This window comes from Giraffa tippelskirchi, chromosome 6, assembly GCF_054371585.1.
Source record: "Giraffa tippelskirchi isolate mGirTip1 chromosome 6, T2T-mGirTip1v1.2.pri, whole genome shotgun sequence".
NCBI classification, from domain to species: Eukaryota; Metazoa; Chordata; class Mammalia; order Artiodactyla; family Giraffidae; genus Giraffa; species Giraffa tippelskirchi.
Window position 1 is genome coordinate 31,480,994 of NC_137280.1, and position 27,645 is coordinate 31,508,638.

Below are 27,645 nucleotides of genomic sequence, written 5' to 3' on the forward strand. Positions count from 1 at the left end.
TTTACAGCTTATAACACAACTTTTATTAGAAAAGTTATACATAACATAGCATCAACTATTTTCAAGAACAATATTAAACCCAATAAGCAACAAAAACCAGACTAACAAAATGTGTAACGAGAAACTAATGACCTTTCTATAATCAAACATTCAATTATCTACAATGTCTTTATACAAAGGGAGAAAAATCCATGGTTTACAGGCACATGATACTGAAATAAAGCGGCAATAGCAATTTTATACAATTACCATTCTCAAGAAACTGAATCATCAAAACAGTGATTACGAGTTCACAAATTTAAAACATCTCACATAATTTAAAATTATTGGGTATACACTGAAGTCTGAGTGATTTTTTTTCCCACACAAGTGCCAACACTTAAGCTAGAACTTTTAGTGTGTAATTTTGCCCTAAAAAGTTAAGACATGTTTTGATAATCATGACAGTCACATAATTTCTGGTGCTACCTGGTCTGTTAACATTTAAAGCCTTTATCTGGATGTTTTTCTTCACTTAAATTATAGGAAACTACTGGATTTCTGTTGCAAAGCTATTACAGTTCCAAACAAAGGAGTGTGCAAGCTTTGGAAAAAAAAGATCAGTACTAAAACTTACAATAAATATCAAAGAAGCCATTAGTTTTTACAGCACTGTCTGCTTAAAGGTTAAGTCTACCAGTTGTAGGTTAAGTCTACCACTTGTACAATTTCCCATCAGTCTGTCCTTTCAGCTAGCAATTTCTATTTTCATGATCTGAATACTCCAATATGTCCAAACATCTTTTAAAAACCTTATTTTATAGCTCCTGGAAAATTATAGATGCTTTTTATATTCATTCTACTCTAAAAAGTCTATTTCTGCTCATTTTAGAGTCTCACTAAAACAACAGATTTCAGCATAGTAAGATTCATTAAAAAGTTTCAAATGGAATGATTTACAAAATAGGGCACTTTAAACCAAGTCCTATCTTTTTGTAGTTACAGTATAATTTCACATACCCCACCCCGGTGAATTGTGAAATTTTATACTTTAAAACTTATCCCGAGAAGACAGGGATGGTCTCTGGGGCACCATCCCTGAAAGACACCCTGAGACTGCTGGGTGTTGCTGATGGGAAAAGACAATTATTTCTGTCAAAGATTCACACTACTGTTCTTGTCAGGTGTTTTTTCCTGAAACGTTCTCCTTTATAATGCAGTAACAGAGAACTAAGATAAAAACCCCAACCTTCTGTTGCTACTCAATTATATGCGCCAATATTGCACACATCTGTCTGGACTGTTAAACTAATCTTGGGGTGCTTGCTTTCTCCACCAGAATACAAACACCATACAAGCAGTTCTGCTTAAAGAGGGAAATGGGTAAATGTAAAATACTGGAAAAAATGAAAAAAGGCAGAGACTTTGTACAGACAAATGTAAATTTTCTGGAAGGGTTTTGTGTGCCCTACACATGGGGGCAATTTGTACACACTAGTGAAATAAACACTAGCTCTAATGCTTCTAGCTGCTCAAATAATGTGGAACCTTGGTCCCGGTGTTGCAATGATATCACTGTATGGTTCTTCCTGTGTCAGCTCAATAGCTTGCTGCTTTTTAAGAACCAAGAAGCTGTAGAACTTTGCTGCAGCTTGCTTTCTGTTAGTGTTTCGGCACAACTCAAGCAAACTGATAGATTCAGCTCCAGTTTTAGCGAGAGCTCGCTGAAATAAAACAAAAAAAAGAGGAAGGATTAAATGAAAGTAATCAGCAAACCAAAGTAGCAATTTTAGAAGCATACTATTTTTGGATAGTATGTGAATATTTCTCATGTTAAAAAAAAGCGAAGGCACAATGTTAATACAGACTCATTTCTTTGTAGATTTAACTGAAGTGATAAAATAGTAAATGGTAGCACTTACAGTTTTGCAAACTTTCAACTATCATTTGAATCTATTTTAGGAGACCCTGAGCATCTTGCCTGGTATTTCATAGACACTCAAGCTAGCGCCTCTGTATCTGATACATGAAGCCCAAGGATAAGTGACACTCTAACCCCGTACAATGATTTAACAAATTTAATGATTCAGCACATTAAATTTGCTCAACCAAAACTAAGATGTATACACACACCAAGGAGCTCTGCTTTGCAGAGTAACAATGGGAAAGTGTTCACCTGGATGTTTCCCAGGCTTGATTTTAGCCTAACAGCTTATGTATTAAAGTAGTTTAAGGTATGTAGTTTTGGAAGACGTTTCACAAAAGGCAGACTTGCTGGTTATATAGCATGTAGTTTTTTTCCTTTTAAGGAAACAATGCCAAAAGCCTTTGGTGAAATTTTTTCTCTAAGCCTTCACTGGCATACCATACCTGAAGACCATGAAGCATCTGCTGGGTCCTTTTGTTCCACCTTCTTTCCTCTTGATCCTGATCACCCCCTGAAGCATCTTCATCCTAAGTGAAAATGACCCCACACAAAAAACAGACTGACAAAACTGCTACAAAATGAAGCACTTCTGTTACCTCCTGAAAGCTCTAAATTAAATTGCGTATTTTGGTTAGTGGAAAAAACACTTAACATTTAGTTCAAAGTCTTTTTAAATTACAAAAGAATGTCCTTTGTAAGCATTTAGCTGATTATATGATTCTGTACTGCTCTAGAAGCATGGGATCTACACAGTGTGGTCCATGGACTAATGCTGGCAAGCAATGGGTTATTGGCCGCTGCTAAGAAACTTGTATCAGGTGTTTCAAACGCAATGGGCTATAATTTATAATATATATTCAACTGTAATAGCCTGGTTCCCAGCCACCTGCAAGACTAAGGGTGGCACTGGGCAAGAGCTGAGATACTCCCCAACTATGTTGAACGTATACATAATACCCAAAGGACCAGGAGTTAACAATTTCAAAAATATCAGAAAGTATAATTTTAAATACTAATTGAGCATAGTCTGAGATACTCTAGAACACAGGTTGGAAGAACTATGGGGCTAAATTCTGACTTTAAAACCATGTAAGGCTCATAATCAAGCCCTAAATGGTTATGAAACCCATGCTGGCATAAATTACAAATATGAACAGATGGTAATGAGAATCAGTCTTGGAAGAAACTTTAAACATAAAGGTTTAAATAAAATATTTGACAGGACATCAAATAGAAAAATATCTAAGTCTTCTATAACAATCTTAAAGATCCAACAAAGGGGGGGGGTGGAGGGAGGACAAAAGACCCTGAACAGCCAAAGTGTGCATGAGGAAAAGGAAATCTGTTCCCAAACTACCTCTAATTTTTTAAAAAATAAAAATCAGATTAGCCAAGTCACATCCCACTCCACTCTAATGAAAAAACAAATCCCTCACAAATAGAGGGATTATATGAGAGGCAGATGCTAGTAAGCAGTAAGAACTGACCCTCGACCACAAAATAACAAGAGCAGCTTACAATTTAGAAGTCAAGAAATCAGTGAAAGGGCAAACCTCTTGTCCTTCAAAAATCCACAAGGGACCGAGTGAGTTATTTAACAGCATAGAACTTGAGGGTCTTGATGGTCTAGAGCAGTGGTCTGCAACCTTTTTGGCACCAGGGACCAGTTTTTGTAGAAGACAGTTTTTCCATGGATGGGGTAGGGTGTGATAATTTGGGGATGAATCAAGAGCATTACATTTATTGTATCCTTTATTTCTGTTACTACTCTGTGATATAATTGTAAAACTTACCATAATGTCCAGCAGTAAGGGCCCTGAGCTTGTTTGCCTCCAACTAGGCGCTCCCCAGCACTGGCATCACCACCTTGGCTCTACTGGTATCAGATAATCATAAGAAGCGCACAACCTAGGTCCCTCGCATGAGCATTTCACCGTGGTTTGCATTCCGACAGGAGGTGGCGCTCAGGTGGTATGAGGATGGGGCGTGGCTATAAATACAGATGAAACTTCACTCCTTCACCTGCCGCTCACCCCCTGCTGTGAGGCCTACGACCAATGGTTGTGGACCCCTGGTCTAGACCACTAAGAATTTAGCTAAGTTTTGCTTTTATTCAAACATTTTTCATCACTCTGATAATTAACTCAGCTCCAATATGAAAACTAATAACAAGCTGGTTGAAGATTTTCACTAAATCTGGAGTGGGAATTTACTCATCAGATCTTTGTTACATTTCCTTACCTCCTCCTCTTCATCATCTTCTTTCTCCTTCTCCTTCTCCTTCTCCTTTTCTGGTAAAAGTTCTAACTCTGGAATTAACTGACAGATATTTGGAGGTTCTTCTGGGGGCAGCTCTACAGGAGGTATTTCCATCTGCTCTGCCTGCTGAGGCTTAAAGCAATAAAACCAAGGCAATTTAAGGATGCACATTTTAAGGGTAGCTTCTCTTAAGTATGTAATTGCCACAGTTTTCAAAATGAAAATAAATACTGGGGTCACACCTCCACACTTCCTCATAATCAAAAACTGATTACAAGTCTCAACATTAGTTTATAGAAGAAAATCCATTCACTGTCTTATTATTCTAGAGCAAAGGTGCTTTGTTTTTATACTTACTATTTGCAAACACTAACAAAAAACCCTCAAAACTTTCTGTATTAACATTTTAGGAATAAACAGAATCCACTGACTCCAGGGCAATGCAAAAAGGCTCTAATATTAATTAGCCTGGTACGGGCAACCATTACTGTATAAGACTGCCTTAAGGTTATTGCAACTCAGCTTGAGTGCTAAATAGGCCTTTGGGCTCTTCCTGAAGCAAATAATACAAATGAGGAGACTATTTTTCTGGGTCCATTTCTTGTATTTTCTTCTCTGACTTAATACAAACAAATGAGAACATTAAAATACTGACAAGGGAACAATTATTCACAGAGTGGTACTAGAGCAACCCACTTATTACCTGCTCCCCTTCCTGAACCCAGAAAGAAAAATGCGCCCAGCCTTTTACAACTCCTTAACACCAGGAGGGGCTCAGAAAACTAGTTCCTAAAATTTGAAAGGAATATTCTTTTGCCAATGTCTTGATGGAGGCTGAACCAAGAGCCTAAGGTACCAAAAAGTCTCCCTTTGTCCAAATTAATGTATTCTATAAACTTAAGCTTGGGAAGCTTCAAACCAGACCACCTCCTTCCTTTTCACTTACAATAAGACACCGAAGTGAACTTAAAAGTGAGTTTAAATGAAGTAGCAAGATGCTACTTTACTTTTCGGACAAATATATTCTAGATATATATCTTAACAAGATAGCCTGCAACTACTTTGTACTATAGATATGCAGGAATGTTTGCTAAACAAGAAACCAAGATCTGGAAGAGAACAGAGGCCTAGGAATAACTCTACACTATATGGTCAATTAATTTAGCACAAAGGAGCCAAGAGTATACAAGGAGAGGATAATCTCTTCAATAAATGGTGTTGGGTAAACTAGACAGCCACATGTATATAAGAATGAAATGGATTAAAGACTTGAATCTAAGACTTGAAACCATAAAACTCTTAGAAGAAAACACTGGTAAGAAACTTTTCAGTCTTGACAGACTTTTTTGGATTTGGCAATAAAAGCAAAGATAAACAAGTCGGACTTCATCAAACTAAAACACACTACAAAGGATACCATCAATAAAATGAAAAGGCAACCTACAGAATGGGGAAATACCTGCAAATCATTTATCTGATAAGAGACTAATATTCAAGATATATACACAATTCAACATAGCTCAAGAGCAAAACAAATAAACCGAAAATGGGCAACGGATCTGAACACACATTTTTCCGAAGACAATATACCTGATGACCAACAGGTACAAGAAAAGGTGCTCAACACATCTCTAATCAGGCAATGTAAATAAAAAACACAAGAACATCACCTGACACCTGTCTGAATGACTAACCTGTTAGAACACCAAAAAAGAGGAGAGAGAGCAAGTGCTGGCAAGGATGAGGAGAAAAGGGAACCCTCACGCACTGCTGGTGTAAATGTAAATTGGCTCAGCCATTATGGAAACTTCCATTGTGGAAGTTCCTCAAAAAATTAAAACTTAAAACAGAAATTTCACCTCCAGGTATTTATCCAAAGGAAATGAAACGATCATCTGGAGAAGATGCTTCCATGTTCACAGCTAAGCTGTGAAAACAACCTAAGTGCCCATCAACACATAAATGGATAAAGAAAATATGATATACACACACAGATATATTATTCACCACAAGAAATTATGCCTTTTGTGACAACATGGATGGACCTGGACAGCACTATGCTAAGTGAAATGAAAGATGAGTCCTATATGACAGCTGTATCACTTACATATGGAATCTTAAAAAGCTGACATTCATAGCAGCAGAGAGTAACATGGTGGTTATGAAGGCGAGAAGGTGGAAGAGATGTAGTAGTAGATGTTGGTCAGAGTATAAACTTCCAGTTATAAGTAAGTTTGGGGGATCTAATACACAATATGATGATTACAATTAACAATACAATTGTCCCTCCATATCTGCAAGGGATTGGTTTCAGGATCGCTTCTAAATAGAAAAATTCATGGATGCTCAAGTATCTTACATAAAACACTTATTCCAGACAGCCCTCAGTATACATACATTGGATAAGGAGGTTCAACCAACTATATTACATACTTGAAAATTGCTCAGAATAGATCTTGTGTGGCAAGAAAAAAATCTCATTCTGTAAAGTGATGGATAGTAACTAAACTTATCATAGTAATCATTTCACAATATATACACGTATCAAGTCATATTGTACACCCCAAACTAATACAATTTATATGTCAACTTTATCTCAATAAAAATGGAGGAAAAATGTTCCATCTTGCTAACAGTTATTTATTAGCAGGAAGCTTGTTCTGTTTTACTCAAAATGTATTTAACAGGTTCCTTATATGTTGCTTTTCTTATTCTATCTAGAATTGTCTCATTCACCATGGGCTAATGTTTGAGAAATAAAATTAAAATTAGAACCAAGTTCAGTGTCAAGGATTCCATATTAGCCAAGGATGTTCACTTCAGGCCACTCTCTGAAGGAAGACTATCCGACAGTCAGTAAAAACAAAAACTCCTGAACTAAAAACAACTCCCACTCAGGGCACACTGTGTTTAGATCCCTGGCTGCCATTTTTTCTCTCTGGATCCATTCCTTGCTATTTTCTGCCCAAACCAAGATACTTCAAAAGGTCTCCTTAAATAACATTTGCTACTGCTAGGGATCTAAAATATTGTCTGAATATCCCATTTTGATGGAGAGATGTGCTTACAGGGATCACGGGCTCTGGGTCAATCTGTCCCGCTTTTCGTTTAACTCCCTGAGGTGGTGGTGGGGGCATGGCCGACTCATCCAAGTTTGTTCTGCTGGTCTCCATCGACTCCTGGAGGCGGCTGGGCTCTTCCAAAATGGGCTCATCTACAATTGGTCATATGAAGCGAAGACTTAGGTCATACAGTCCTTGACAATATTTTAGAACCATTTAATATTAATATGCTACAACATAGGTACTTTCCCAAGTAAGGAAGGCAGAATAAAATTTTACCTCCACAAAAGTTACTCAATTTAGAACAATACATTTAAAAGTGGGAGGGAGCTTTAAAAAGACAAGTGCCACTTCCAGTTCAAGGCAGGACAATCTGTTAGCAGACTAGCACTTAGCCAAGTCCTAAACCTTAAACTTTCTGGAAACAGAAAGCTTCCCATCTAAACTAAGCAATCAGAGAATATAAAGCATGTATTTCCCTGTTCAAAAATGTGAGTACACTTCTTTGTTCCTGATGTCTTTTACTTTGGCAATATGTACGTAAAATTTAAGCCAAATGTCCACTTAAACTTTATGAGGTAACTATTCCAACAGAACAGACCGATAACATCACGCTGCTGATGTTGCTGCTGCTGGTCCTCTCTGGGAACCTCTGGATTTTCAAATTCTTTGAGGAATTCATCCAAATTATCAGCCTCTCCTCCTTTCCTCCTTTTTCGAAGATCTTCTGGTACTAGTGGTGTAAGACAGCGTGTAAAGAGCTATAAAAGATTAAAAAAAAAAAAATCAATGATAAAATCTCTACTACAGATCACAAGAAATGAAAACCTACCACTAACATTACAATGTCTTAATAGTCAGTGTATATACATATATAAAATTGAGCACGATTTCCCTTCATGTTATACCATATTCACACTCCATTCTGTAATTTGAAGTCCTGTAAGATTTTCATTGCAGCAATTTTAGAAAATTTGAGGATGAAATTTTTTTATCCATTGTCTAACTTGGAGATAGTACTAAAGTTTTAAATTTATTTACCTGCAGTTTATTTTCACATTCATACACTTAAAACTCAATCTAACTGAAATCATACCCAATAGCTTTACATAGTACCTTTTTCACTTAATGATATGGTAATTTCATTAACTATTATTTCTAGTATTTTTAATGACTGAATATTCCACTGAGTGGAAATATATATGTGTGTATATATGCCATGCTTGAAAGATTTTTTAATATTTTAAGGTTCTTTAGAAAATTTTAACTGTAAATAATAATTTAACATCTTCATGGAGTAGTTTTTTCCCCATATTTTAAATTATCTCCTCAGGAAAAATTACTGACAATGAAACCACTAAGTTAACAATGAAATCTTAAGAACCTTCTTCCAAATGATTATGATTGTGCTTCCAAAAAACCAGCAGTTTTAACAAAGCCTTGCTGCTTTAAAGACTTTGGATTATTTTAAAAAATCAATCAGTTCTAAGAATATTTCAACTCTAGAAAAGGGCCTGTAAATGAAAAGAAATTCTCATAAAGCCAGAAATCTGTATTGTGGGAAAAGTAGAACCAACCCATGTTTTAGCCAGAAAGCACCACCTAAAGAATGTAGACTTGAACCACGGTACACACTAAGGCAACAGAACTAATAATTTATCATAGGAAGTTGAGGAGAGAGAACTATTATTAAAAACACCAGTGGCTTTTTAGACTAGTGAAAATTCATTCCAGATCTTTTAGAAATGTAGGTGTCACTTATCATAATCTTTCAGATCAGGTTTATGTTCAGTATGCTGTGGTTTAAGGGAGAAAAAAGAAGATGCCACATGGCTGGCTGAACAATACCTGATCAAAAATGATCAAAATCTGTATGAAATTTAAAATCCTGCAAACGCTATTACGCTATTACCTTCAGTAGTCTGTTATTCCATAAAGGCTGAGCAGGTAAAGAGAAGAGTTTTTCCACTCCTCCTGTCTCTTTCCACATCATCAATTTCTTGGTGGGTGGTGCCAGATCCAAAGTAGTAACAATGTCAGAATAATCGCTAAGCTGGGCTCTAATTGTCTTGCTATCCAGCTCTTTGACGCTGTCAACAATGAGCTTCCTCTTCCTCTTGGCTTTTGTTTCTTTGACTGGCATGATAAAAGAAAATAAGGTCATCTTTCTGAGAGGCCAGCATGAACCGTACAACTTTGGTCTCATTGTATTTCTGCCTTTCTACATGCCTAGAAGAAATGTTAAACTTTCATGAGTACAGAATCTATTTTAACTGATGTTTCCCAAGCATCATATAGAAGCTGACATATGATAAATGTTCAATAAAAATCTGCTGAATGAATATGTATAGACTTTTAGCACAAAATGGGAAAAAAAAAAAAAACTGTAAGAACCAATTCATTTTTGCCCATGTAGTTTTATACTGTAAACACAAAACGTACCACATCTCATTCGGAGTTAGACTCAAGCGCGCCCATGTAGTTTTATACTGTAAACACAAAACGTACCACATCTCATTCGGAGTTAGACTCAAGCGCTAGGTTTTGCTGATTAGGTAAGTGACCATTAAAAAAAAATTAACTTCACTTTGCTAACCTCTTTATTTTCTCATCTGAAATATGGCCAACTACTTACAAGGGATTGTAAAATATTTAGTATAGCGTCTGGCATAGATTGAGGACTCCATAAATGGTTGCCATTAACTATGATTTTTATTAGAAAAGTTACAATTCATATATGGCAGCTGCATAAGCAGCTTGATGAAGTGAAACAAGCCCAAACCCAGTTAGATGAACCTGAAACTCTATCCTATACACTTTTTGTGTGTTCATTTCTAATCCTTACTAAATTCTTACAAAGCAGGTAACTTTATCTCAGTTTCTCAAGATACAGAAAGGCTCAAGGTATTAAATAAATTCCTCAAGATTTCATTCTGTCATACATAATATAATTCTATTGGTTTTAAAGATAAAGTATGCACGTGGTTCAAAATTCAATAAGATGTTACACAGTGACAGCCTCTGTCCAGCCCTTGTCCTCCAGCTACTGAGTTCCCTTTCTTGAAATTAAAAGTTCAAGTTCTTGTAACAGCTGGCTAAGCTCAACTGTCTTAAACAATGCAGTATTTGTCCTTACTTTTTTTTTTATAGATCTCTGTGATATCTGTCAATAATACAGTACATAATTAACCTAATTACCAAGGGTCCCCTAATACTGAAGTTCCGTGAGGAAAGACTTGCTCATTTTTATATTTTCAGTTCTAAATCAAGTTCGTTACACAGAAAGTACTCTTTTTACACCAGAAGCCAAGTGCCAATTTTGGTGATCAGATTGTAAGTAGGAAATTTCGAAAGTTAATCTTGTTTTAACTTAGAAGTAATAACAATATCTTGAGTCACACTGTAAATGACTTATTCTATCCCACTATACCCATAAACCATTTAGAAATTTTTAAGTTTCACAGCCAAATTACATATTGCCTCTTCTACTCATAAGAGGTACCTCCAATTATACTTTGCTATGCTTCTTATTTAAGCACTATAACTAGTCAATCTTGTTATTTTACTGAAAAATGCCTTGCAGTGTTTTTAAACTATTATACATGTGACCTGTTCGCATTTTTGTAACCCCCAAAGACTGAGATACATATTTGCAGAAAGCCTGTTTCATCCTTTGGAAGTTATTTCACAGCAACTTGTAAAAACATTCTGTAAGATACTAAAATTGTCACTGATTAAAGATTCTACAATAGGTGACGGACAAAGGAGAAAAGTTATTTAAAATGAGATTACTGGAAAGTGTGTTTGCTCACCAGTGATATCAATAGGTTCCAAAGCAAAGGCTTCTTCCTCATTTGGAACAAGCGTTGTCTGATCAGTCATAGTTGGCATTGGTTCGACAGGATCCACTGAATCAGGACTATCAGGCCCACCCACTATAAAAGCAGAAATTGGGTCACAAAAGGCTTGGGAATTTACTATACGTCCAACAAATGGTAGGGAAAAAAACCCCTCTGAGTAACTGAAACCCACTGGTACCAAAGAGAAAACATTTTTCTAATTATAAGGTCTCTCCAGTTGACCTACTGGCCAAAACACAGGCAGGATTATAGGATTAAACACGTAAGAGAATCAACCATAAGCACTTTTTAAGATTTATAGTTCATTAAAAGCTGAAATGTTTAGTTTTTGGTCTTCTACAGGAAATATGTTTTTGGATGCCATACAATCACACGCAATCACTGAGCATGAAATGCTTACTTGACACGTTATCATCCTCGTCCATATCATCATGTGCAGGCTGCTCTGGCAACATCACCCCTGCCTCAGACAGGGCAGGGGGGTCGTCAAAGATACCGCCATCATTATTACTAATCAGCTTGTCATCTGAAATAGGGAATGTAACTTAGTTGCAGTTTAGAATAGAAATGCTGAAAGAACAATATCCAATCACTGGGAAAATAAAATTATGTCAAAATGTATTAAATTTAAAAAATTTAAATCTGTATTCAATATGCATCTGTTCTCTTCATGGTAGTATACAGAATTATTAAATACTTCCACACATGAAAAAAAGTCTCCTTCTTAATTTTAAAACTTACACTTACAGACACAAATAGAGAAGCCTGAAGATTTAGTAAAACTTAAAATTCCAAAATGAGCGCTTATAAACAAAGTTAGGTATTGCTAACATTTTAAGGTTACAGGTTTACAGAAAACTTTAACTGAACCAACTGGTCACAATTCATACATATATACCTAGAGAGATGCTCAAGACAGAATTAGCAGCCACTCTAAAACACTGCAACTAAATAAATTATGTTAGAGTAATCACCTTGTAGTGACTTACCTAATATACCACCATCATTTCCTTCTCCAAAATTGTCATCCTTATATTGGTCTTCATATTCTAGATGGTTAATTTTCTCATTAAGATTGCTGGTGCTCTGCTCAGGCTCTAATAGGAGATTAGAAGCACCAGTGCTTGCTAACATGTCATCATCCTCGAAAGCGCTGCCTTCTCTCATTATCTCACGATCATCCATTCCAAAGTCACCTAAACAAATTTTAGTCAGTCATTAGTTTAAAAAGTTAGAAATACTGCTGACACAAAAGAAAATGCCTTATGATTTAATTATAACGCCATATTTGCCTAATAAAGTCTTATGTATGTTTGAATATTAAAACATCTGGTTTAAACTTTAAATCTTCAGCATCTACATTGCATAAATCGATTCTAGGGCATGATCAGAAAACTCAAATATAAGATCCAAATTTAGGTTATCCTAAATATGTTAAGTGACATAACTTTAACATTACAGCTAGTGGCTAATGATTTCTTTCTCTATTACCAAAATCATTTTCTTGTAGAATACTGATGTTTCCAACTTCTTCTCTCATGGTTATCTCTTCCACTCTACTCTGGTTCAGGCTGAACTGCTGGGCTACATCGATGTCACTGTGAAAGAATTTCAAAAACACTTTCATCTCAATTCTCATGGTATTGTATTTATAAGGGAAAACACATCTCAATTCTATTCTATAAGGGGGGCAAAAAGCATACACACAACCTATGGAGCCTAAATATTTGACATTAAATAAATACAATCCAAGAATCTAAATGATTTAGAAGTGAATTAATTTCATTTGTATTTAAATTTTAAAAATGTTAATGACCAGTGAACAAAATATAGTATGCTGAAATCACTACATAAAGCAACATGGTACACAGAGAGGAAGAACTTAGAGATGCATGGGTTAGAGAACCATGGGTTTTCATCAGGGCCCTGCAATTTATAGGTTACGTGAACACTGAGGTTAACTGGCTTTTCTGGAACTCTGTTTAATATGAAGCAACTTCAGACTGGGTGATAGCGTAGCACACATTTAGTGGGAAAAAACACTTGCACAAAAGCAGACCCTTGCAGGTGAAACTGGTGTTAAGGGTCAATTGTACACAGTAAATAAAACTGGCAATGTATCGATAATGAAAGAAACTGGATGATCACTACCTGGAGTTCATAATACTCATCACTCTTACTTTTTAGCTGTGTTAAAAAGGAAAAATTCCACCATAAAAATTAAAAAAAAACAAAAACAAAAAAAACATCGAAGTATAAAGAGAAAAAGTAAAGCAGTCAAATAGTGCCTAGCACTAACACAATAAATTCAAAGTAAGCAATAAATTTATAATTAAGCCACAGATTTTTTTAAAAAAGCAAAAAAAAAAAGTTAAAAAATAAATGGGGCCTCATGTAGAGCATTTCTTGGTTAACTGTGCTACTTAATCACTTAGTAACAGTCGCATTCCCTGTCATGGTAATGACAGCTGGATTCTGAAGACTTGAGAAGAGGTAAATGGTAAAGTACCACAGTACTTTGTTATAATGGTCATCTCTGTACAACTTTCTGTTCTCAAATGTGTGTTGTGACAATGACCTTCACTCACTCTTTGTATAAAGTTATCTCACATGTTTATTAAAAAAAAACAAGAACAAAACTTGTGGTTGAGTATAGCTTGGCCAAGATGATAAAATGGTAGAAGACTTTAGTAAATACCTCTGAAAAAAAAAAATCATAAAGCTACAGTTCAAGTTTATTGATATCATGTAAAGCAAACAGCTAGACAGCTGTTCAATTTACATAATGGCCTAAGCTAATCAGAATTCTCTTTAGCAGTGTTAAAGCTGACATCGTTTATATGGTTTTCTTATAGCAGAAACACTTCTGGGTTGTATGTTTCATATTTATATACTATCATAAATACAGCATATATGCATTTTGGCTACACGCTAACTCAATGTCAAACATCCCAAGAAAACTATGTATTTATAAGCCAATAATGTTTTTTGGTACACCAAGTCAACAATTAAAAAAAAAGAGGAAAAGAGAGAGACATACTCTAAGTCAGGCAGTGGCTGATCAAAATCATGAAATTCTTCAGGTAAAGTAATGGCATTGTATGCAGCTTCTCGATTTTCCTCAGGCAGGTCAACAACACCTGGAAAAGTAATAGTAAGCTTCAAGCCCTGGCTACACCAAAGATTATCAAGGGGTCAAGGAAGGTAAATGTCAGTTTAATTTCTTAAGGTTATATTCCAGGAGGGTTGCTTCAGTACCACTGAAGCACAAGGACTTGAGCTTTTTCTATAATCATAAGTCACACTACTTGAATCACAAGAAAAAGGTCAAAACACTAATTATGAATTAAACTGAGAAATCTTTAATAAAAGGACATAGCAACAAATAAGTATTAGTAACAGCTTTCTATGTAAGCATGAAATTTATGAGGAAAAGGAATGACTGCAAAAGAGTATCCCAAATGTTAAAAGAAATTCGTTATTTTAGAAAAGTGGGATTATTTTTATTTTCTTTACATCTTCCCCTGTCATTTAAAGTGGTCTATAATAAACGTGCTGATTTAAAAGATAAAAAGAAACAAAATGTTACTTTAGCAAAATACACTTAGTAGCGACAAAGCAGAAAACAATCAAGTATCACGGCCTCCGCCTAAGCATTTTACTTTTAATCAAATCTTAGAATCTCAAAGATTTCACTATTTATATGTTACAATAATTTGAAATAGAAGAATACAACATCAGTAGAAAGTAACAGTATAAAGAAGCTCTCCTACACAGAGATTATTTTAATCAGAATAAAATTTCATCAATACTTAAAAAAAATTGTACAATTGTAATTATCTATGCAGATGGAAGTTTGGTTGCAAGAGTTCAGTTTTAGAAATCAACCATTACTTAAAACAAAACAACAAAGAAATATAGAGAACATTTAATAAAGTTTTAACAACTTCAGCTAAAAGTGAGTTTGATTTTAAGACTACGTTAAAATTCTAAGATTTTTTTCTAAGCTGTATTTTTAAAAACATAGAACAATGAATTTTCAACACTTCAACTCTGATGACTGCTGAAAAAGGAGTTAAAAGGGCAGCTCCAAAGGAATAACAAAAAAGGTCTGCCATAATTCCATTCACAGAACAAAAATGAAATAAATGGGCTATCTCCCTTGAAACACTGCCTCTCCAAGCTTTGCCCATTTTTGAAGGGTTCCTTGTATTGCAATTACAACAAACTATGCCCATCTAGAAATATGTGCTTAGCAGTTTTTCACCCTGCACACAATAAACTTCAAAGTTAAAACAAAAAAGTCAACAGTACCTGGCCGAAAAGCCATCTTTATCTTAATGAACGCCTCATTACAATCTGCCAGGAGGTATTTGGCTTTTCTGTGGTAGATTCGAACTACCCCCAGTAAGAGATGTCCCGACGTTCTGAGTGCCATCTTCACCTGCAAATTAACATTAATGTTCTGGTTTTAGAGAAAATTTCAAAGCCTGTATGTTGTGCAATTTATAGGCAGTTTATATCTCTCAATACTTTTAACCCTCTATTTGAAGTTACCTCATAATCATGTATATATTTTCTCACCTGTAAATTTCCTGAGTATACTGGAAGAACAGACTGACAGAAATCCATAAATTAAAATTAACATGGATGTGAATGTAGCTCTGAAGCAAGTATTAAGGCAACCCAAGAATTGTTATCATTAGCACATTAAGTATATGACACTCTTGGATGCCAATCCAGAGTCATTGCTCCCTTTCAGTTAACTGAACTCTGATTTTATGTGGGAAGTGAACGTCCCCAGACTTGAAAGATGATGGTCTTGTTCGTCTCTGCTGATGGCTTGTTTCTGAGTGGGCATATAACCTAGTTCAACTAACAAGGAGTATTAAGTAGGTCAGAGAATTCTTAGATTTTCCTAATTAAAAAACAAAACAAAAATCTCCACAAAAAAACTGAACGCCCCTCTCTTCCTTCTCCGTGGGGTTTATAGCTGCTTGCAGTAGCCCTGTAACCACAGGACATAAGCATGAAGACAAGGACAAGAAGCCAACAAGCTAAGCAAGGTGTGTCTAGGTGAGTCCTTGGATGACATGTGTGAACTGCTGAACCAATCCTAGATCTTCCTACTTCTAAAACTTCTAAACAAGACTGCCAATTTCCTTCCTGTTTAAGTCACTTTTCACTTAGTATCTGACTGGAAAGCACACTAACCAATCAAGGATAACAGTGCTCTTTTTTTTAAACAAGAAATCATACTCCTCAGCCTGTATTTTATCAAGGTGGATCTTGATCAGTGTTTATGGGGGGTCTAGAATGTGGGATGAGACACAGTAGTTGGGAAAAGAATGAGGGAATTAAACCCTCAATCTAAACAGAATTAGAATTCCTCTGGTTACAATAAGATTTTTTAAAAGCACAAGAAAACATGAGTGGAACTTTATCAGATTGTTTTCCAGATCACACCACAAAAGCATCAAATTCTAAGGTAGCAAACAAAGCTGTTAAATATCTGCTTATAGCTTAACTTATGATTAGTATACTATGTTACTTATAACTTACAATACAATGTTTTGTTTTCTTTAGTATGTGTACTCCCTATAGCAGTCTAGGATTCTATTAACAATAACTCAGGATCTACATTTATGGTCACATCACATGACAGCATGAATTATGAAGTTTAGAGTTATCTCTTACCCAATTAAAACGTTGCTCTTAATGTAAAAATGAGACTCTCCCTTTATGGTTTGTCTTAGGAAATCTGAAATTAATAATGACTACGCCTAACCCTTCACCTGAGAAAAAAGGAGGCAAAAAACTCAACCGTGGCATGCCATTCTCTTGTCCAGAATTAGCAACTTTTAGCAGGTGGTGTACATAAAACATAGTGGTTACCTTAGAAGAAGGGGACGGGGGAAAGGCAAAGGGGTAAAGGGATCAACTGTATGGTAATGGATGGAAACAAAACTTTAGGTGGTGAGCACGTTGCATTGTATACAAAAGTAGAAATACAAACTCTATTATATAATGTTATAAATCAATATTACCTCAAAGTAAATTACTTAAAAATGAAGATAATAGTTACCTCATTTAAAAAAAGGTAGTGTTTGGGCAAAGGCTTTCTTTCTTCCTAGATTAGTTTGGTCCAGATTTTAGTCTACAAGGAGGTAAAATGAGGTGTGGAATTTTCACTGCTAAGCTTGCTCATTATTAAGTGTGTAGGTATGATGACGAACACAGGCTACACATCCAAGGACAGCTCTGCAGGGGCTAAGAGGAACCATTCCAACCAGAGCGGGGGAAGGCATGGAGTTCTGAGTGGGCCATCTGTCTGACACTTGTTCTAAACGACTAAATCAACATTTCCTCACAAGAACTATGCCAGGAGAGCAAACATTAGAAATTTTTAGGACATTTCACCCTGTGGAGATATCTATTGTGATACACTCTATCACAATAAACCAAAATCAAAGAAAAACAGAAATGATTTTAAAGTTATAACTGTCCCTAATGGCGTACAAAGTACTCTGCACGTATTATGAAAAAATGTTTTTTTAAAAGCCAAAATCAGCTTCAGTATTTGTTTATGGGTTTTGTTAAAGATTAGCCACACATATCTATTTCCAGAAGAGTTCAATTTCTCCTTTTCTCCATTTACTTAACTCAGTAAGCATACCCATAAAAAGAAAACATTTCTCAACTTGAGCAGCAGTGCACACTAGTACAATTTCCCCACAGAATACATTGTTAATGCATCAGATATCTTAAAAATAAGTACATCACCTGCTCCAACAATCATATTCCGAAAACATCAAGGAAAGACACAGAACGAAAGATTTTACAAATGAAGGTTACAAATGATTGTTTTTTAAAGAGAAAAATAAAAACTTGTAGTTATACCACCTAGAGCAATCTTTAGTAATATTTTAACATGCCTTCTAGGCTTTTATATGTGCATACACACAATTTTTCTTTTTGTGTGTGTATGTGTACATAAAACTGCATATTGTTTTATAATGAGCCTGTATCCAGGAAAAGCTCTGTCCATAGCATTATTGTAATTTTTAATGGCTGCATTAAAAGACAGAGGAATTAAATTCAAAAAATTTTGGGAAAAATATGGATTAGCTCCCTCCTTTCAAAACATGCAGCTAGTAAAATAAATCATGCACAATCACAATAAATTACAGGCCCATTATCCTTTGTCTGAAGTCCTAGGGGTCAAATGTGTTTTGGAATTCAAAAACTTTTTTCAATATTATAAAGTTAATGCAGTGCACATGCCATTTCCCAAAACATTCCCAGGAGTGTCTGCAACAGCCCCCCCATAATCATACACATTAGTGTTTCCACAGTGAATTTATGAAACACAAATGACCTCACTTCAATTACAGTCAAGTGTGTTTCTGAGTTTTTGTGTGTATTTTAAGTTCTGTGCACTATGACACTGTACAATACAACTGCTAAAATGATGACAGAGTTATGAACAGAGCTTCTCCCGAATGCAGTCTTGTTACAAAACATACAATGCAGTTTTTGTACACATGCATTAAAAAGGAGAAAAATTACATGTATAACACAAGCACCCATGCAAGTCTAGAAGGCATACCAAAATACTAAGGGTTTCTCTAGGTGGTAGAACTAAAGTTCACTTATTTTCCCATTTGCAGAAAGTTTTCTAATTAGTATTGTCTTAGAAATAATAAATCATCTTTAACACCAATAAATTCTATACTAATAACTCTAAAACTGGCTGAAGTTCCATAGAAACTTTATAATGTACTCTAATTCCAAATCAAACTTTCACTTCTCCCTGTAAAACATTTTTCCACATAACTTTTCTGAACAAGTCTCTGCTATATCCCAGCTTTATTCCTGGGATCCTCTTGCTCTTTCAGCAATAAAGAACTATTCTCATTAAACTGTCAATTCTAACAGTAGCTCCCAATGCTGATTCAGAGACCTGTAATCTGGAATCTTTAAAAACAGGCAAACTGGTAGGTCTATGTGTATATGCATTTGTATAAATACAACATCCAGGAAAGGACCTTTAAAACACAGACATAATATATGTATAAAAAAATTATATTCAAGGACTATACCTTTATTTTGAGATTAGCCCTTCATATATTTTTTAAATCAACCTATTTGTTCCTCAATGAAATGCTAATGATGTTAGTAGCTTTGTGTCTGTGTGTTTTAATGGTCCTTTGGCAACACAAAAAACATGTATTAAGTCATACTATTTGTGAAATCCAAGGGTGGAAACCACTGCTTCAGAAGTTTCAGAGGATATCAAGAACATCTCTAGAAACAGAGCAGCAAACAAGGCAGATAAGGTTAGGACATTGACAAGGCTTCCATTCTCTTGGTACACAGTAATTAAATATTTAGGAAGTGCATGGCAAAGTACAAAAGTTCTATGATGGGAAAAAGGTTGGTATCTTCAAGAAATAGCAAGCAGGCCTGTGAAGCTGAGGTGGAGCAGGTGTTCTGGACACTGTTCACTATGTGGATACAAGTAGTTAGGTCTGGCCCCTGCAACATCTTCCAAATAATGGGTCCTTATTTTGAAAACTTTATATACATTCTATAAATTCCTCAATCAAAAACACCTATACACATATTTAGTATAAAAACATCTAGAAAGTCAAATATAAAATGTTTGGGTACTGCCAGACTATGCTTATCTGTCATTAAAAGAGGCAAATGAAAATTATCTTTGTATTCACAACAGAATTTTTAGAGAAGAGTTAATCAAATTGAAATTCTGGCTAATCTATGGATTTTCTTTACCCTCAATATACATAGATGCCTGCCTAAGACGTCGTTTTTATAGTATTCTATTTCACACATCAGCGAACAATCAACAAAGTGAATAAAAATATCAACATCAAACGTACCTTTGGTGAGATGATACTCTCCACACTGCTCTCTAAATTACATTCAAACACATGGGCTTTGGTTAGCTTCTTATCCCAGTGGGCCGCAAGCCAAATTTTGGCCAGTGGCCCTCTTTTACTGAGGACAAAATGTGCGTAGAACATTGTTCTGGCTGACTATGAAACAGGAGGAAACCTGAGGGGGAAAAAATTAATACAAATACCACATGAGAACTGAATTATCAAGATGTACAAGAAATCTGGTTTCCCTGATAGCTCAGTTGGGAAAGAATCCACCTGCCATACAGGAGACCCCGATTTGATTCCTGGGTCAGGAAGATCCCCTGGAGAAGGGATAGGTTACTCACTCCAGTGTTCTTGGGCTTCCCTGGTGGCTCAGCTGGTAAAGAATCCGCCTGCAACGTGGGAGACCTGGGTTCAATCCTTGGGTTGGGAAGATCCCCTGAGAAGGGAAAGGCTACCCACTCCAGTATTCTGGTCTGGAGAATTCCATGGACTGTATAATGGGGTCTCAAAGAGTCGGACGCGACTGAGCAACTTTCACAAAAAATCTAGACAGTTTCCTTTTCTTTTAAACCTGAGAACTATGTATGAAAGGCTCAAGTGAAGTAGACTATGAATTAAAAAAAAAACCTATTGTTTAATTTTGATAGCGTTAAAAAAAAAGACTGCCCCCCCATACTAAGGTGAAGACAAAGGTCAGATCACTTTCATGCCACGCTGTCATCTTAAAATAAAAGTGCTAGTATGTTTTTCACTTTAAGTAAAAAATTGTCATCAGAAAGCCTACTCTTTTTGAAGTTCCATCCAGTGTTAATTCCATTCCTATCCAGATTACTAACTGTGAAAGTAAGAAGTAAGTTTGCTTTTGGCCACAAGTTAGAAAATTTATTCATGATAAGAAAAAAATGTCCAAGAAGAAAAACACTCCAGCACAGATATTAATCAATAAGGAAATTTCCATTTTAGAATCCCATTTAAAAATAAGATTCTCAGCCAAATGCATTATACAATAATTGCTACCTCAAGTCAAGCATTTTACATTTCACCAAGTTGATAAGTAAGTGGGTTGGCCCCATTTTACAAGTGAGTAGTTTAGAAAAGCTTTGCCTTAAAAAGATGAAGCGTTACCTGTTTTCTCAACTCAGGAATTTGAAAAGCACTTGCCCTCTTGTAATTTAAACACTAAATTGAGAACAATGATACCGTATACAGCTCATCATGACTGAAATATTCTTAGTAGAAATACAAGTATGTTATTTTCCTTTTAGTAATCTAATGCATATATACCTAAGGCAAAAAAACAGCCTGAAATACTCTAGCTCAGAGAACACATGAACTGTGTAAAAAGGTAATTTCCCTTATACCATGTAGTTTTTCTTTTCCACAGATTTTTAAAAATCTTTCACCAAATGAATTTCTATTTTTTTCTAAAATGTCTGTAACTGGAAAAAGGTTAAGTCATGCTTTTACAGAAAGCATGAAAAGTAAGTAAAATTTTAAAACTTATTTCACACCTATCCCTTGCTCCCTACCATTCCTAAGTTCTGGCCAACCACCAAATGTTCTTTAAACTTTATCATTTTGAGAATGTTACATAAATGGACTCATACAGTATCTGACTTTGAAACAGCTTCCTGGATTCAGCATCATGTTAAACTCTATCAAGGTGTTTGGTGCATGTATTAATAGTTTGCTGAGTAGCATTCCCTGGAATGGGTATGGTACCACAGTTTGCTTAGCCATTTTACCTATTGAAGGACATTCAGTTGTTTCTAGTTTTTTGACTATTTCAAATAAAGCTGCTATAAATACTTGTGTATACAGACTTTTGGTGAATATAAGTTTTCACTTTCCAAGACAAATATTCTGAGCTTTGACTGGACAGAACAATAAATATTCCTTTAATTTTTAAAGAAACTTTAACACTGCTCCTATCAAAATTCTAGTGAGGCTTTTTAAAATAAGCTACCGACAAGATTTTTCTAAAATTCATAAGGAGAGGCAAAAGACCTAGAATAACTTAAAACTAATTTGAAAAACAAAAACTGTGAAGACTCATTCTACCCAATGTTAAGACTTATTTTAGAGGTGTAATAGTCAGTTACTGTGTGACCAGAAAGACACACAAATCAATGGAACAGAGTAGAGAACACAGTAATAGATCCACACAATTAACTCCAACTGATTTTTCACCAAGATGCAGAATTCAAAGGAGGGAGGTAGTCTACTAGTCCTTTTGACAAATGACACTTCGGTGATTAGATATCATCCCACAGGCAAAACAAACAACAACAAAAACACAAAACCCTTAACCCAAATCTCACACATTATATAAATATTAAATTAGACTTAAATATAGAACTATAAAATTTTAAGGGAAAAAAAAAAACCCACAAGAAAACACCTTTAACACCTAAAGCTTTGTAAGAATTTTTAGACATCACACCAGAAACATGTCCCATAAAGGAGAAGAACCTATTATGAAGGAACCCACCGAGGATGCAAAGACAAGAGAGAAAATGAGAAAACATATGTGCAAGCCACATTTCTGAAAAGGACCTGGATCCAGAATATATATAACGAAATCTCAAAACTAAAGAGTTTAAAAAAAAAAATCCAACTAGAAAAGGGTGGGGGAGGATTTCAAGGAAGAGAATATACTGAAGGCAAATTAAGAACAAGAAAGATGCTCAGCATCGCTAATTAGGGAAATGCAAATTAAGACTCAATGTGATATCACTGCACACCTCTTTTAAGAGCTAAAATAAAAAATAACGGCGACAGCTAATGCTGGTGAGGGTACAGAGAAGCCGCATATCTCATAAATGGCTACTGGGAATGGAAAATTTCCTTTTGAATTAGCTTAAGAAAAAAAGATCCAGACTAAGTCAACTTGAATTTTCATGCTTTCATAAAGGGACCCTAATTTTAAACAAGAACTTTGCTTACTGTATTTTCAATTAAAAACTGTGCTCATTGTTTCCAGTAAGGTACAGAAAATACATATATATTAAACATATTCCAGGCAAGAGATTTCACTCCTGTCAAAAATGTTTGGAAGGGTGGTGGTAGAAGAGTAATACGGTCAGGTTTGCCTCATCTTCATCTTCCATAATTTGATGGAATTTTCATTCTCTGAACCAGATGCTTTCAGGGGATCATTAATTCACACTGGGAAAATTTTTTCAAAAGAAAAATTAGGCTTCATCAACTGCCTAAAGTAGTGAAGTTTTTCTTGCACATGTGGAGTTAAGAACTAAAGAATAATTCAGGTCACTCTAAGGTAAAAGGACTAACCCCCCCCCAAAAAAAACAGCACCTCAAGTGTACCTTATACCCTAGTAGATCAAAATATGCTTCCCATAATCAAAAAGAGCCTCTTATGTTGTAGCACTTCTACTTCACGCCTTGAAGTTTGTTAGTGTAAAAATCAGGCTGCCTCTATAGCGCTATAAATATAATCCACAGGATTTTGCAGAAATCCAATATGGCTTTGAAATGTCACTAAAAACATTTGACTTAGAAATATAGTCGCTGTTAACGCACAACAAGCCCCAAGTTTTACTACAGAAGACAGTCATGTTCCAAATAAGTTAAAAGAACTCTTACTATTTAGCTCCTACAATACTCTCCTGCATGTCAAATACTATATATATGTTTAATGAAAATGGAAATGAAATACACCGAGTGATCTCATGATTGATACATGTAAAAAATTCTGAAAATTTTAGAAATTGAAACTGGCATGTCTCAACAGGTGTCAGGAGCGCACGGCCAGCACTTCAGCTGCTGGTTAAGAGTTCCATGCTTAAAATATCCCAGCTATGTCCAGGCAGAGATTCCTGAACAGATGCTTTCTTGGCACTGGATGGGGAGTAACTAAAGCGGAGTGGTGCTAAAATTAATCTGGGAAACAATTAGCAAGAGGAAATCACCTTAATAACTAAAGGAAGCCTGATGGACAGTAGTGATCAACTTACTGGCTTATATCTAAATAAGAGTAAAATTTGATCATCCTCACCTTTTGCAGCATTTATTTCCCTTACTGATACCAAACCTTTAGCCTGCCCCCCACCCTCACAAAAAAGGTTGATTAAAAGTTCTATAAAGATTCTAAATTTTGGAAATCCCTTACAATAGATCTTAGCAGAAAGCCTACGTTTCTGCTTACTAGAAACATAGCTTACCAATTTCATAATTTCTCAATGTTTTTCTAAAGCAGCGAACAACTTTTAAAAATCGATCCTAAAAAGTAATTTAAAAAATTTGATATGAAATGGCAGACTAGTATTTAGGAACATATTCAGGAACGCGAAAAATGGCAATATCTTTAAGGTATTTCGAAAAAACCAAAGTCAAATTACAGCTCATGTTTCTACAAAGATGTTAAATCATTCTAATATTTCACTCATCTGTTAGAAAGCAGGGCAAGATAGTGGTTGTATAAACTGGTATGCCCTCTTTGAAGGGCAATTTGGCAACATCTTATACTCTCCAGCTGGAAACTGGGTTTCCATTAATAAGCCAAAGCTATACTTGAGGGTGTATAATAATGACAGATCAAAAATTTACTAAGCTCTAAGGATTTTATGTGTCCATCCTCTTCGTGACAGTCTTAGAAGATAAATACTGGCCCATTTTATAGACCAAAAAAAAAAAAAGGAGAGGTATAAGGACCTTGGCAAAGGTCACCAGTATTCAATGCAAATGCAACTTGAACTTCAGAGCCCACAAGTCTAACTGTTTTGTTGCCTTGCCAGCTCAACTACAACAAAGTATTAGAAAAAAACCTATCTAGCCCCTAAGAAGTGATTTTAAGCAAATCAATACAATCATACAATAGAATTCTATGCACTCTCAAAACAATGATAAAGTATTGAAAAAAGAGAGTTCTCTCTATACATGTATGTTACCACGCACTTGCAGGAACATAAAATATCTGCAGAGTGAAAAGAGAACTGATGAAACTGGTCACCTTTGAAAAGTAGGTCCAGTGAGAAAGTAAGGCCTACCCTTCTGCACTGACGTGCTGCAGTTCATGGGGTCGCAAAGAGTCGGACACGACTGAGCGACTGAACTGAACTGAACTCTGCACTGCTGGGCTTTTTTTAACTTAGTTCAGTTTTTTAACTTAAGGCATACACAAATGTCACCTATTCAAAGTAAAAACAATTCTACTGGGAGTGCTTTCCCAGTAATTAAGTGAATTAAGCTGGTTATTCTGTGGTGTTCATTTTTCCTAACCATAAAAAACTGGAAGGTGGAAATTCAGTGATTACTAACCTTGGAAAACATCAACATCTAACTCAGGTAAGAATGGAACCCTCTTCTGGGGGGTGATGGGAGGGTCTCCAGAACAAAAGGTGTATTTGTAATGCTACACATTAGAGCTGCGTCCTTTTTGATACTAAAGTTCTTTGAAGGAGTGTTTTACAACCAGATAGTCCTAGGTTCAAGTTCAGCTCCCTCCTTAGCTGTTTTGTAACTGTTAAAAGCGATTTAACATGTGAGCCTCGGCCTTCTCATCTCTAAAATGGGGATGTTTCCCAAACAGGATTTTGACAATTAAATAAAACATCATACCCAACACAATGCCTTTATAGATGCAGTTACTCTGGGAAAAAATCTCCTCCAGAGTATATAGCAGTTATCAAGATCATGCCTAACAACTCTGACATCACAACATTTAAACACAAAATCTTCATTTTCAATATCAAGAGCTTTCCTTTCTGTACCAAATTATAAAACTCAGAATCTTTGTTCCAATAAATGGGAACTCACCAGGAAAGAAAATCTCATCCTTAAGAAGTTAATCCTAGAGTGCAGTAATGTGTTGCCTCTAAACACAAAAAAGGTAAAGATTACGCTACCAGCGTAATTGACTTGTATATAAAAAGCACAAAGTCCACTGAGTTATGCACTACTGTCACCTCATCTGCAAACTGTTAAATAATTTAATCAGTGGATATGGCACAGGTCCCCATCAACGTCTTTTTAAAAGTAATTGATTAGCAGCCTCCAACAATAAGCAAAGAAATTTAATGACCCTACAACTACGAAAAGCTTCCCCAATCTGTCTTCAACATTCTGCACAATCACACAGCTCACTGGCATTGACATTCATTGGAAGAAAATAGAAATTTATTTTCTGGAATTCAATGATTACTCTAAACAGCGTAAGGAGAGCAGATGTTAAACTTTGGCTTGCGAAGAGAAGCCGATAAACACTAGCCTTTACCAGAAACCCTTAAAAACACAAGCGCGTTTTTGAACGCTGGAAGCCTAACTATCAAATCTAAAGGTGGCCAGCATTTTCCTCTTTGAAGAAGGTCGCGAAGTCTGGCAGCACAGCTCGACAGTGTCACCCCCAAACTATCACAGCAGATCCTTCTCAAAGCCTTTCTCAGCGAGGGAAAAAAGACACCACCTATTTGTCAGAAACACACACCTCCCTCCCAAACACAACATTCAATATCCTCAATCTCCAGGAAAAGTCTGGGGAGGAAAACCAATTATGCTAATTTCCCAAGAATCAGAGGCAACTTCCTTTGGTCGCGTTTTCTATTGGTCTAACATTTGCTATTCCCATCGTAACCATTTTGCTTTAAAAAAAAAAAAAAAAAAAAAACGGGGAAAGGGGGAGCAGCAGCAGTCCCCGGCTGGCGGCCCGCCGCATCCTCCGGGCCCGCGTGTCTCCGATCCCCGCACTCGCGCGCGGAGAACGGTTGCGGCCCCTCGGAGCTGGCATCGCGGGCGCCCGCCGCCTCCCGCCCCGAATCCCGCGTTCTCCCCAACAGCCATTTTCACCCGAGGAGTAGGCGGCCCGGTCCGAGAGCGGGCTCGTTCAAACATCCTCCTCGCCCTCCGCGGCCCAGGCTTTCCCCTGCTCCCCGAGGAACCCGCCGAGTAACGGCTCCTTTGGCCTAGAAACAGACCTAGACCATTTGTTACCCAACAAGAGACGATGCGGGCCCAGGCGGCGCGGGTCCCGGCCGAGGGCGGGCCTGGGGCCAGGGACCCGGGGCGGGCGGCGCCGCCGTCCCGGGGCTCAGAAGAGCGGCAGCACGGCTCCGTCCCGGGCCGTGGGCCGTGCCGCGGGTCTCCCTCGCCCTCCCGCCCCTCTCCGGAGCCCGGCTCTCCGACGGCACGACGGCGGGGAACGGGCTGGGGGGGGAGGGAGCTGGAGCAAAAGAACGGGTCGGCCGATTATCTTACCTTGCTCTCCGCCGGGAGTTGGGCGGGCTGGGTGGCCTGGGGAGGGGAAAAGGGTCGGGGAGGGGGCGGGGAAAGGGAGGGGAGCCCTAGTACGGTGTAGCTTTGCAGCAGCTCCCGCTGCCGCCACAGCCGCCGCCTCCTTTTCCGATTCACTCAAACAAACAAGATGGCTGCCGTTACGCCGCGGCTCTTCCTGCCGCCCAAATCCTCGGTTCAAATCGGCAGGATGTTTACGGTCAAAATGGTACCTGTGCGCCTGCGCAGCCAGCCTAGGACCCAGAAGGAGCGACGCAGGCGCAGCGACCATTTCCTTTCCCTAGGAACCCGCCCTCTGGTTGAGCAGCCCCGGACTGAGCAAGCGCAAAGGTGATTCTCTTGCTAGAGGGTCTTGTAGTTTCGCGACACTGGCAAGTGGCTTTCGCGCAGTGCTTGCCAGT

At 36.8% G+C, this 27,645-nt stretch overlaps 2 protein-coding genes across 9 annotated transcripts; one reads left to right on the forward strand and one right to left on the reverse strand.

Annotated features, from left to right (window-relative positions):
• RAD21 (RAD21 cohesin complex component) lies at positions 1-27,359 on the reverse strand. Of its 8 annotated transcripts, none has more exons than XM_081505259.1 (16): positions 26,801-26,894; positions 24,181-24,238; positions 20,338-20,385; positions 19,991-20,165; positions 15,402-15,531; positions 14,128-14,227; positions 12,579-12,685; positions 12,077-12,283; positions 11,488-11,613; positions 11,040-11,162; positions 9,140-9,363; positions 7,829-7,988; positions 7,234-7,379; positions 4,148-4,297; positions 2,350-2,433; positions 1-1,703 (listed from the first exon to the last, which is right to left on the reverse strand). In XM_081505259.1, exons 4-16 carry the CDS (start codon positions 20,132-20,134, stop codon positions 1,512-1,514), a joined length of 1,893 nt encoding a protein of 630 aa, XP_081361385.1. In that variant the 5' UTR covers positions 20,135-20,165; positions 20,338-20,385; positions 24,181-24,238; positions 26,801-26,894; the 3' UTR covers positions 1-1,511. The 8 variants fall into 8 exon arrangements, with proteins under 8 accessions (XP_081361385.1, XP_081361388.1, XP_081361383.1 ...); XM_081505262.1 differs by lacking the exon at positions 24,181-24,238 and adding an exon at positions 25,775-25,832; XM_081505257.1 differs by lacking the exons at positions 24,181-24,238; positions 26,801-26,894 and adding an exon at positions 27,209-27,359.
• Positions 26,860-27,645, forward strand: LOC145511661 (uncharacterized). The gene is made up of 2 exons (XM_081505272.1): positions 26,860-27,190; positions 27,434-27,645. The coding sequence occupies exons 1-2, from the start codon at positions 26,958-26,960 to the stop codon at positions 27,576-27,578; spliced, it is 378 nt and encodes a 125-aa protein (XP_081361398.1). The 5' UTR covers positions 26,860-26,957; the 3' UTR covers positions 27,579-27,645.